We start from the raw sequence: 12,583 nt of genomic DNA on the forward strand, positions 1-12,583 counted from the left end.
GTTTGGTTGGCAAGGATTGGCGTTGACCTCAGATTCAGGGCAACTATTATCAGCAGCATCAAGGGGGGGCGTCTTGTGTTATTTTGTGGCCTCATACCATCTCCCCTTCCCCCCAGAGCTAATTTGGGAGACTTAACGCTGCTCCCTGGTCTCAAAGCAACATCCATGTTGCCAAGGGGAGGGGGAATTGTCTTCCTGCCCATATGTGCGCCCGACATGAGTTTCCCACAAGTTGCAGCACAAGGCCCGTCGCCCATGCCACTGGATCATACTCACCATGGCTGGAACAGCAAACTGTTTTGTTGAATAGCTAGGGATTCTGAATATGTTCTGTCTTGCACTTGAGTGAAATAAGGGGAGTGTTTTTTAAATAGCAACCAGGGTATTCACTGACAATGGTTGCCTCGTGCTTTGCATGCCTTACAGTGGAGAGCTTGGCCTTCAGCACATCCTCCACAGTGGCAGAGAGGCTTTCGCAGATTAGAAGGTGGAAAAAAAGAATGTGATACGACATGTTCAGCGAGATAATGAACACCTCTGGTACAGCTGACATGGAGCAAAGACCCTGGAGGATTTCATTGTCTGAAAAAGTGGACATGGACATGGAGAGCAGGAGAGCATCCCAGGAGCATGAGCATGCCACGCAGGATGAGATGCTGCAGATTATGAAGGACCAGTCAGACATGTTGAGGCATCTGGTTGAGCTGCAAGAAAAGCAGCTTGAGACTAGATTCCCTCTGCAGTCCCTGCAGGATTGCCTGCAAACATCGCCCTATTCCCAATCTCCCTCCCCTCAAATGTTCCAGGAGGCAGGTGTTGCGGTGGCGGAGTTCAGTATCCCTTCCACTCAACACCGGGAGTGGGTACTGAGAACAAAAGGTGGCCATTTGGAAACCTTTGATGGGTAAGACTTCTGTGCTTTCACAGACAAGCTGACTTGGTTTCCCCCCTCCCAATTTTATCACACTGTTTGCACAAGGTTAAATTATTTTCCTGTTCTTTCAGTTTCTTTATGTTTGTTCAATAAAAGTCAATGTTTCGAGAATTTAATCCAATCATGAGGACTTTGGGGGGGGCGGTTATTCAGGGAAATTAATGCAACCGAGAGGATGGTATAGAAAGGCACAATGCAGATAACCAGCACACATTGCTGATGCTCATTACTGAAATGGGTTTTCAAAGCCTCCCAGAGACGCAGAGTTCCTTGCTGGGCTCTTCTTATTGCCCTGGTATCTGGCTGCTCAGAATTAGCTGACAACCTATCCGTCTCCATGCCCCACCCCCGCGGAAACTTGTCTCCCTTTGCCTTACAGATATTATGGGACACACAGTATCCAGCGATAACAATGGGGATATTGCTTTCACTGAGGTCTAACCTAGTAAGCAAACTGTTCCAGTGACCCTTTAAATGTCCAAAGGCACACTCCACCACCATTTTGCACTTGCTCAGCCTATTGTTGAACCACTCCTTACTGCTGTTGGGTGGCCAGTGTACAGCTTCATGAGCCATGGGAGCAAGGGGTAGGCTGGGTCTCCCAGGGTCACTATTGGCATTTCAACATCTTCAATGGTTATTTTGCGATCTGGAAAGAAAGTCCCTGCTTGCAGTTCTCTGAACAGACCTGTGTTCCTACAGACGTGCATGCACATCATGCATCTTTCCTGACCATCCCACGTTGATGTTGGTGAAACACTCCCTGTGATCCACCAGTTACAATACCATTGAAAATTATCCCTGATGGTTTATGTAGTCTTTGGGTAGGTGGTCTGGTGCCAAGATAGAGATATACATGCCATCTATTTCCTCCCCTCCCCTCCACAGATAGGGAACCCATTGTGGCAAAATCATCCACTATATCCTGCACATTGCCCAGAGTCAGTGCCCTTCTTAGCAGAAGTCAATTAATGGCCCTCAACACTTGGATCACAACAGCTCCCACAGTGGATTTACCAACTCCAAATTGATTCCTCACTGACCAGTAGCAGTCTGGCATTGCAAGCTTCCACAGAGCAATTGCCACTCACTTCTCCACTGTCAGAGTAGGTCTCTTTTTAATATTGCTGTGCTTCAGGGCCGGAGAAAGCTCTGCATAAAGTTTCTGGAAAGTGACCTTCTGCATTCGAAAATTCTGCAGCTAGTGCTTGTCATCCCACAGCTGCATAGTGGTGCGATCCCACTAGTCAGTGCTTGTTTCCTGGGACCAAAAACAGTGCTCCACCGTGTTCAGCTGCTGCGCGACTGCCAGCAGCAACTTGGAATTGTTTTGTTCTGTGGCTTGCAGCAGGGCTGCTTGCATGACATCACGAAGTTCTGCGCAGAGACTCCTTTCTCAGCTCTGGAAATACTGCAGAAGAGTGTTGGACTGCTAATGTTTTTCCATCAACCATAACTCAATGTAGCCAGAGTTGGGGATCTCTTTGACTCCCCCTTTTTCAATTTTCCTTCTCATTTCTCTAGATTCTTAGGTCTACTTTCCAGTCACTGTGGGAGTTATGCGTGAGCATCAAGTTCAGAGTGGACCCATGTGTTTATATACGCTGACACACACACACACATCCACACTTTCAGGCAGAACTGTGGATGTTTATTCTTCATTTTTTAGTTTCAGTCTCAATGGTGGGAATAACTGTGTGAGCTGCTGTCACTGTTTTTGTTTGTTTGGAAAAGGAGGAAGATCAATTTTTAAAATAAGACAAATGCACATTCTGGCCCTGGTTTCTATTTATTTTATAACTGTTCTTGTCAGTGGAAAAAGCAGATTAGTCCAGAAAGGAACACTTGTATGATTTTATTTTCTTCAGAACTCTTATTTGAAAAAAACCCACATCTAACAGAAACAGTTCTGTCATCTAATAGCTCATAAAACGTTTCAACACAAAGCTTTATAAATAATAAAGCGCTGGGGGGTGGGAATTAATATTAACCTTTTTTCAAATTAAAGCTTTTTTTAAAAAACACAAATATGTTTTGCTTTTTAAGTTTAAGGCATGGAATCTCATAGAATTTTTGGTTTTCATATTGTTGTTTATTTGTAAAGTTACAGAGGGCTGGGGAGGCCATGCTACAGCCTTCCTATGAACCAGATGTGTCCAGAGAGTAGCCCACAGGCCAAATGTGTCATGTGGAGTTGCCAGTGTTACCATCTCTCATTAATGCATCATTATATTGATGCTTTTCTTGAAGCCCTAGGTTCTGGAGGCAGCTGATTACAAGAATATCTCAACTTTCATTTAAAAAGCAAAGTTTCTAGCATTCATGGTTGTGAATAAAGCTGAAAACATGACTTAAGTGCACCCTAAAGGTTCAGAAGGCAAAGAAAAAACCCTAAATTATTATTTTAATATCTCATTATCTTTAAGCCAATCTCATGATTTTTTGGAGCTTGATACATGGACTTTTGAGTGTCTGGGGTTAACAACGCTGATTTCCTACAGAAAGTTGGCCTGAAGAAACTCTCCCAGCATGCAGTGCTTCTCAATCCATGCTTTCATCTCCTCCCCCACCGCCTTGGGTATGCGCAGGTTTACACGGGGCCAGAGCCCCACAATATTTCCATTGTGGGATCACTGGCCCGCCCCTTTGCTCCCCCTGGTTCTGCAGCCCTGGAATGTTATTGTGTTCCATTGTAACTAAATATGGATAGTACACAAAGTTCAGTATCTCTTGTTCTCTCCCTGGGTATCTGGGATTTCAGAGGCCATATCAGTTTTGGGGATATGGTAGACTGCATATGTCTGACTCCCCTGGTTTATGGGGTCAGGACTGAAGACCATGATGTAGTTTGTTTGTTACTGGAATTTTAGATACAGTAATTTGTGGTACCAACCAAAAGTGGCCCTTGGGGATTCCAGTTTTTATTCATTCTGACTGGTACCTTCCTTCCATCTTCTTTCTCTTTCCTCATAGCACAGCAATGAAGACTATTTACTCAGCTGTGGCCTGGATTTGAGCCTTTGTGCCCTGGAGACAGGAAGGAGCAATGTGGTCATGGACCAAAACTGCCCTTGTTTATTCTGAATGGCTCTTGGCAGACAGGATGGGTGCATGGGCTAGTGTCATTTTTCTGCATGGTACTCAGTGGCCCCATTACAGTGACTAGGAAAACAGTCATCACAGCAAACTGGAGACACCTCTTAAGGCTTGTGGTGATTCCTTTCCTGTGTAGTGGATATCCATCTAAGTCAGTGAAACGGATATGCTATATTAGTCAGTCCCCTGAGATGTACCAGTGCTGAGCGTCATTGCATTCCAAAAGGGGCTGCTCAGACTGGTCCCCATTTTGATCACTGGGTTTGCAGTGCTCCCTCGCCTCGCAACAGAGGGAATTCAGTCTTTTGGCTTCTCAGGCACCTGAGCTTCTCTGCACTCTTCATTGCATGCAGCCCTGACCTAGATGAACCACTTGCTCCTAGACTGAAACAATATAATTTCTTCGCATTGGGAACAGGTGTCTCTAAGAATGGCCCTGATCTCTTCTAGTTCAGTTTCTTTGCCAGCATGTTCCCAGAGTTCTTCTGAGCAAAGATTCACAATTGCTATGCTTTGTTCTTGATGGTTTCCTGATGCAGAAATGATGAAACTGCTGTCACTCAGCATCAGGCTTTAGGGAGAAAAAGGGGCAGAAATTATGAGTTTATTAAAAATCAGTAGAAGATTCACTCCTGCAAGTTAAAGGGTTCACTTGAGGCGTAAGTAGTGCTCAGTCAGTGTCTCAGGCCGCCTCAGCTGGGGATCATTGATGCTGTAGACAATTTCAGCTTCCTCTGCTGTGCAGGAAACCTGCTGCTGCCATCATTCCTTGAACTGTTGAGAAAAAATTGGTAAAAAAATATAGAACTTACAGAATGGGGATACTTTGCTCTGATACCCCAGTGGAGATTTTTGGCCTGCCTGGGGATAAGTATCCTATCCAAGGTTGGCAGGCGATCCTCTCTATGTCTATGTTCATGTCTGCTGTGAACAGATCTTAAATACTGTGTTCCTCTTCTGGCACCTGAGTACCAAAAACTGAACAGAATTCAGAAAAAGGCAACAGAAATGATTGGGGGGCCAGAAAGAGAGATTTAGGACGAGAGCTTAAAAGAGCTAATAGCTTGGCTAACCTAAGTTGTGTATAGATAGAGGATGGAGTTATAATAATATGTGAAAGGGAGGAACACCAGAGGGCAAAAGAAAATATGTAGAGTGGTATAAGACGGTGTAAATGAGAGGAATTTGAAACTAAGCAAAAGAAATTCAGGTTGAATATTAGGTAAAGCTTCCAGATAGTGCAATCTGTTTAGATTGTGAAATGGTCTTTCCAGAGATGTGGTGGGAACTCCTTTGCTAGAGTCATTTAAAACTAGACTGGACCAAGCCCAGAAGAATAGTCTCTAGAAACCATTCCTGGCTTGGTCACTGAGGAAGGAGAATGAACTAGATCTTCTTCCCGTGTTTGCTCATGTCAATTCCATTCTAGGTGTGCATGCGCCCACATGCGCGGTCATTCCATTCTAGGTGTGCATGCGCCCACATGCGCGGTCATCGGAGACTTTTGCCTTAGCAGTATCTCTAGGGTTGGCAGTGAAATGCCGTGCTCATGCCGCGGTATATCAGGCGCTGCCAGCCTATGCCCTCTCAGTTCCTTCTTACCACCCGTGGTGGTTAGTCTGAGCACCTCTCTCCCTTGCCTTGCAAATGGTTAGCAATTTTCTCTCCTTATTAAGAGCCGTTCAGCCTTAGGGCTTTGTACATAGTTTTAATTGTTCTTGATAGTTACTTATAGTTGTAGTTAGTAGTTAGAGACCCCAGTAGGACTTTGCCCCAGGCGGGGCATGTCCCAGTCCCCTGGGTTCAAGCCCTGAACAGACTGTAATAGGCCTATGCCTGTTAGCAATTCCCAACGCAGTTCTCTTTGACATGCGATTCTCCCAAGCACTTGAGACAAGTGCCATATTTGTAAAAACTTTCGGCCACGAACTCAGAAGGAGCGGGATAGCCGACTCCGAGCCCTTCTAATGGAGTCGGCCCTTCACCCGGTATCTGAGCTCTCCTGCCAAGAATCAGCAAGCACCTTGGCATTGGTGTGTGGCACACCCCCGGCACCAGAATCTGCCCGGCACCAATCAACAGCTCTGGTGCCTAAGAAGAAGGCGTGGAAGCACAGCTCTTTGGCACCAGGCAAAAAGGCTCTAGGTCTTCGGGTCAGCAAGCTAGTTTGGGCCGCCTGGCCACTCCGGAGCCACGAGTGCATGCCTCTCCTGTTGGGGCTCTGAGCCCCTTGAATGGTCCATCACTGACTCAAGGGATTGGTAAGGGACACAAGCTCCTGCCAGCACCGGCACCTGCCCAGGCCTCCCCGGGGCAGAGAGAGCAGAGGCCTCCACCGGCACCGTCGACGCAGCAGGAGCAGCAGTATGTGGCAAAGGCTCCCCCAGAGGGCAAGCCAGCCGCCGTGACACCTGGGGAAATAGTGGATCGCCAACGATCCTCTGAGATGAGACAGCGCTCCCCACCCCAGGTACCCAAAACCCCGGATTTACAGCCCAGATCCTCTGGAGCTCACCCCCAGTCACCAGCACCACGATCTCAGTTACTGCCACCCAGGCATGGTTCACCTAACGATCGACATCGGTCTCCATATTACCAGCTGGCTTCCTATCGAAGATCCCCATCGCCTGCCACATGGGAACGATCCCCATCCAGACTCCGGTCTCCCAGGTGCTGCTACCATTCGCCTCGGTACTGACACCAGTCATCCTGCTCCAGTCACCGGTCTCCAACGGCAACCATTAGCAGGCACACCCAGGCATCGACGGCTCTTCTGTGGTCACTGGAAGGGGACTCCTCCAGCATGGAGGGACGGTTTAGCTCCTTGCCCAGGTCCCCTGGCATGATTAGGGCCTGACACCATGTCAACTGCGATGGCGCAGCTGAGGCATCAAACCCAGTGGCTAACCCAGTGGCCTTATTGGGGTTCATGGGGAATGCTCCCTTCCCAGCGATCATTGGCCGCTGCCTCAGAGCAACAGCAGGAGGCACCAGCAGCACTGGCAGTGCTGGTGGCATCAACGGCACTGGGCTCGGTGCGTGCAGATCACTCAGAGGCTGGGGCAGAGGAAGCAGTTCTTACCCCTAAACCTCCCTCCCCAGTGGTGGACAAAGGCCCGGAACCCCCTCCGGTAACTCAGTCATCCTCGTTGTCCCCGGACGAGGCGGTTGCAGGTCCTTCAAGACCTAGCCCAGCAGATGACTTGAAGGAGAATCAGGCTCTGCTCAGAAGAGTGACAGAAAATCTGGGCTTGGAAGTGAAGGAAATAGCCGAGCAGACGGACTTGTTGTTTAATGTCCTTTCAGCTTCCACCCCTGCCTGCTCTGCCAGTCCATGAAGGGGTCTTAAAGATTGCCAAAGGCTCTATGGTAAAACCCCTCGTCCATCCCTCCCACTTCCAAGAAGGCAGAGAAAAAATACTATGTCCCGGCCAAAGGGTTTGAGTATCTCTATATCCACCCTCCCCCGGGCTCGTTGGTCATTTCTGCAGCTATCGAAAAAGACAAACAACAGATGCATCAGATCAGGGCTGGGGAGCCCACTTGGGTGAGCTCAACACCCAGGGCCGCTGGCTACAACATGACCTAGCCCTTCATATCAATGTCAGGGAGCTCAAAGCAGTTCGCCTGGCCTGCCAGGCTTTCTTGCTCCACCTGAAAGGCAAGGTGGTGCAGGTCCTGACAGACAATACCGCCACAATGTATTACATCAACAGGTAGGGCGGCACCAGGTCTTCAGCCCTTTGTCAGGAAGAGCTCAGCCTCTGGGACTTTTGTGTGTGGCATGCCATCCGTTTGGTGGCTGCCCACCTGCCCTGAACCAAGAACGTCCTTGTGGATTGCTCAGCAGGACCTTTTCGTCTCGCCACAAATGGTCACTCCATCTGGAAACGGTCAGCCTAATCTTCCACAGGTGGGGGACTCCCCAGGTGGACCTGTTTGCGTGCAGGCAGAACAGGAGTGCCATAGGTTCTGCTCTCTGCAGGGCAGGGACAAGGGCTCCCTGTCGGATGCCTTCCTGATTCCATGGTCGGGAGCGCAGATGTACACCTTCCCAATGGTGCCATTGATCTACAAGGTCCTGCTAAAGGTGAAGCAAGACAAAGCAACTGTCATCCTTGTAGCCCCAGCATGGCCTCATGAACACTGTTTCAGTACGCTGCTGAGTCTGTCAGCAGCCACCCCCCTGCAGCTGCCTCTTCGGCTGGATCTGCTCTCCCAGAACCATGGCAATCTCCTCCACCCGAACCTGGCGGTGCTGCACTTGAGAGCCTGGCTGCTGCGTGGCTAAGTGGGGATGAATGACGGTCTTCTGCTGATGTCCAGCAGGTCCTGCTGGGCAGCAGGAAACGCTCCACCAGAGCTACCTATGTGACAAAGTCGAAGTGGTTCATGTGTTGGGCCTCGGATCTTCACATCTGTGCGGAAGAGGCCCTGCTGCAAGACAGTCCTGGACTATTTGCTGCACCTTAAGCTCCAGGGCCTATTGCTGTCTTCAGTCAAGGTGCACCTTGTGGTCATTTCGGCGTTCCACCCTCCATTTCAAGGCAGGTCAGTCTTCACCCATCCCATGACGGTGCCGTTCCTGAAAAGCCTGGAGCGCCTTTACCCACATATCCAAGACCCAGGTCATCAGCCAGCCTTTCTCAGCAAGAAAGAGATTCTTAAATTGAGAAGAAAAATGGGAGATCTGTTAGGACAAACCCCCATCCCCAGTAAGGGGGAGCTAAGGGAAAAGGTTGGAATCTGATTTTGTTGAGAGTCCCCCAGCAATGTGTCTTTAGTTATTCTTGAATATAGGAAAACACCCATTTAGCTGCCTGAGGCCCTGCAGTGAAACCACATCTTCCTCTTTGATGTCCAATGAATCGGTAGAATTTCTCCTTTGTCTCTCTTGCTCTTGTGAGGCTGTCAGGCTTTCCGGAGCCTTTGATGAGGGAGCTTGGGGCCATCATAAGGGATAAGGGAGAGGCCATTTATTAGAAAATGCATCGGCTGAATATTTGGATCAAACGTTTTGTGGGCTACAGAGAGCTAACAGCTAACGGTGGTAAAAGAGCCCAAGCCCTGTACTACAGTGCTCATGCCTTTGCCCTTTGGATTCCCTTCCTGACTGCTAGCTTGGCTCTAATTCTACCACTGGCTCTTTCTTCCATGCTTTGCATACTTCTGTAAGTAGAAATACTGTAAAATTGCTGTTGTTCAGCTAGTCCCCTCCTTAACTTTAGTCCACAGCCTTTTGGACTGTGAACATACAATCATGTAGAGCTTTTTGACATCACTGTTTTTCCATTCCCTTGGGATCCTATAAACCTCCTTGAGATTCACCTCTCTCAATCTCCTTCTGCTGAACCACAAAGGCCATTTTTGACCAGTGTGTCTCAAAGCAGCTCCCTAAAACATGAATCATTTGGTTGCCCTTCTTGTATATTTTGGATCTTTGCTCTGTGTGTCCTATAATACAGTGACCGGATTTGTACATGCTATTCCAAAAGAAGCTATCCAGCTGCATTATTGGATGCCAAAATAATAATGTCTGTGGGTTTATACTCCATAGCCCTCCCTACTGCTGCCAGACGTTCTATGGATGGTTTTCAGGCATGTTGTGGTGAATGTTGCCATGCCAGTGAATTTCAGCAAATTTAAGCAGCTTTGAAATGGTTCTCTTTTCCAGCTAGTTATACACAAGTTAAATGAACTTGAATTGACACTTGAGCTTCCCCTGCTTTATTACCCCTTTTCACCCTGAATTACCAGTTCTGTCTGCTGGATTCACTTCCATAGCTCTCTCCTTTTGCCATGCCTCTTCCTGACTGCCTGCTTTGCTGGAATCTCCATCTAAAAGGCATCTCTACAAAAATAATGGCAGTTCTTTTGCCCTTAATACCAGCCTTACCAATCTTACCATGTCATGCATCCGATGAATTGAGCTGTAGCTCACGAAAGCTTATGCTCAAATAAATTTGTTAGTCTCTAAGGTGCCAGAAGTACTCCTTTTCTTTTTGCGGATACAGACTAACACGGCTGCTACTCTTACCAATCTTGATTCCTGAAGAGAATAAGAGCAGACATATTGCCTGGCAGGGAGGGAGGGGAAGGAACAACCTCAGAAAAGATTCTGATGCTCTCCTGTCTGTTTCTGCTGCAGATTTGCTTACAGCAAAGGAGTATCACTGTCTGCTGCAGCTGCTCTGCCCTGACTTCCCAGTGGAACTTACTCAGAAGGCAGCAAGGTGGGTCTTCATCCATTTCTTTCTCGTTAGGTAGATCAGCCCTACAATGGCTTTAGTCCCTGGCGCTGAAAGGGTTAAAATGTGAGAAAGGACATTTAGAGTATGTCTACACTGCAGCTGGAGGTATAATTTCCAGCTCAACCAGAAGTATACGTGATAGCCCATGCCACCACAGCTACACTGCTATTTTTAGCACACTTGCTGTATCTAAGCTAGCGCGTGTACATCTGCCCAAGATGGAAATTACACCTTCAGCTACAGTGTAGACTTATCCTTAGAGATAAGGCCAAAATGCTTTTAGGGCAGAGAGGCACCAAGATTTGCGATTGAGAAGGGAGGCTTTCCTTAGCAAATAAGAAGTGGTCTGTTGTTATAATATGCTGGGAATGAAATACCAGCGTGATGCTAATATATCAACATTGCTGTCTCTGGCTTTGTCTACACTCAGAAAACAAGTTGTGTATAAAGCAGTGGTAGCTAACACATTTTAACTAACACAACTTTAAACATTATTGTAGATGGCATTTAACATCTTTTAAAATGTGTTTCTATCCCTTCTAAGGTTGATCACAGCCAGCTACACATTATACTAAACCCTTTCTGCAATAGTGTTTAAAATCATGTTAGTTAGAAACATGTTAGTTAGCCAATCTGTTTTAAAACAATTTATTTTCATATCCTACACAAGATTTAAAGAGGGGAGATTGCTCAGGACATTGGTAACGTGATATGGAGCCCTCCACCTCTCAGTCACTGGTTCCAATCCAGCCCAATTTGTTGGTTTATTAACCATCTGATGGCAAAGATGGCCTTTCTAAGTGAAATGGGGTTGGCGTGTCAGTCCAGATCCCAGTGAGCATATCTACATGTCAACAGTAAGGTCAAAGAATAAATGGTCTCTTTGCTGGTTGTAACAGAGAGAGGTCAGGGAGACTGAACTCTCTTCCCAGCCCTTCCAGGTCAGAGCATAGGCACACTGGCAGGACATTGGCTGCTGCCTGTTTTGTTTCTGGTCTGTGGATGAAGAGGGGTGCAATCTCTACGAGTCATCTAGTGCCTTTTACCAGCATCATATTCCCATGAAAAATATATATATATAAAAAAAAAGAGAGAGAGAGTGAGAGCGAGCAACCAAGAGATGTGTATTCCCATCTGCCAATATTTCCACACCGCTGGGCTCTTTTGAGTGCCTCCCTGGCTCCCAGGTGCTGCTGTCGCAATTGAAGTGCAGTTAATGCTGTGTTAGGTCCAGTTAAAACTAGAAGTAGAGCAGCACTGCTCCCTCTAGCTCATTGGTGAGGAATCCTGGTTTTTCTGGCTCCCCTGAACGTAAGTCCCTGACCTTCAGCATTAGACCATGATGGAGCACTAACCATAGAGCAAGGACATTGCTGCTGCTGCCTTTCATGGAGGTGCAAAAGCACTGCCCTGTGCATGGGCCTGTATTCCACAGATTCCAGCTGAGCTGAGCAGGGATTTGGGACAGGGCATAAAAGTGAGATTTCAGTGTGTCTACACATGTTATGATGTTTGCTAAAAGAAATTTAATCCGCAAGGCTGTTGTAAACTAGAGGCCCCATTCAGGGGCAGGCTTCCCACAACTGCACTGTTGCATGTATGTCTTAGAGACAGACAGACTGGGGTTTGGGAACAGGTGTGCAAGAGAAATGAGATCTCTGTCTGAGGCACCTAGGCTCAGGTGGGGACGACCTCACTTCCTGCCTGGCTAGAGAACTACACACTCACATTAATATTATTTTGTTGTTACACGCTAATCTAGTTAAGTGAGGGTAATAAACCTTGTTTTAAGTCTAAAACCAACTTCCTCTTTCCTCCACATCTGCATCCCTTTTTTTGGTCTCTGTCTGAATTCCCCTCTAGTTATGTCGCTCTACCCACTCTCCCCTTTAGCGTCTACGGTTTAAAAAGATAAATTTCAGTGGGACAAGGTGGGTGAGACAATACCTTTTATTGGACCAACTTCTCCTGGTGAGAGAGACAAGCTTTTGAGCTTACATGGGGCTCTTCTTCAGGTCTGGGAAACTAATTCAGAGTGTCACAGCTAAATAAGCTTGTTTCTCTCACCAACAGAAGTTGGTCTAATAAAAGATATTACCTCACCTATCTTCTCTCTAATATCTTGGGACCGACACTTCTACAACTACACTGCATACAAATTTCAGGGAGTTATTTCTCCTATCCCATTTGACTGATTCCATGCAGGGTGTGGGTGTCACAGACAGACCTATGAGATTGCCCCCATTCAGTCTGCACACTCCGACAGCTCTGTGATTGCTTTGCTTTGAGAAGAGGAGTGAAT

At 47.2% G+C, this 12,583-nt stretch overlaps 1 protein-coding gene across 1 annotated transcript in view; it reads left to right on the forward strand.

Annotated features, from left to right (window-relative positions):
- Nucleotides 1-12,583, forward strand: part of CSTPP1 (centriolar satellite-associated tubulin polyglutamylase complex regulator 1) — a 145,180-nt gene that overhangs the window by 117,222 nt on the left and 15,375 nt on the right. Inside the window, exon 4 of the mRNA XM_048852117.2 lies at nt 10,179-10,263. Coding sequence (XP_048708074.1) covers nt 10,179-10,263 — 85 coding nt within the window. The remainder of the gene's footprint in view (nt 1-10,178; nt 10,264-12,583) is intronic.

Source organism: Caretta caretta, chromosome 6, assembly GCF_965140235.1.
Source record: "Caretta caretta isolate rCarCar2 chromosome 6, rCarCar1.hap1, whole genome shotgun sequence".
Classification (NCBI taxonomy): Eukaryota; Metazoa; Chordata; order Testudines; family Cheloniidae; genus Caretta; species Caretta caretta.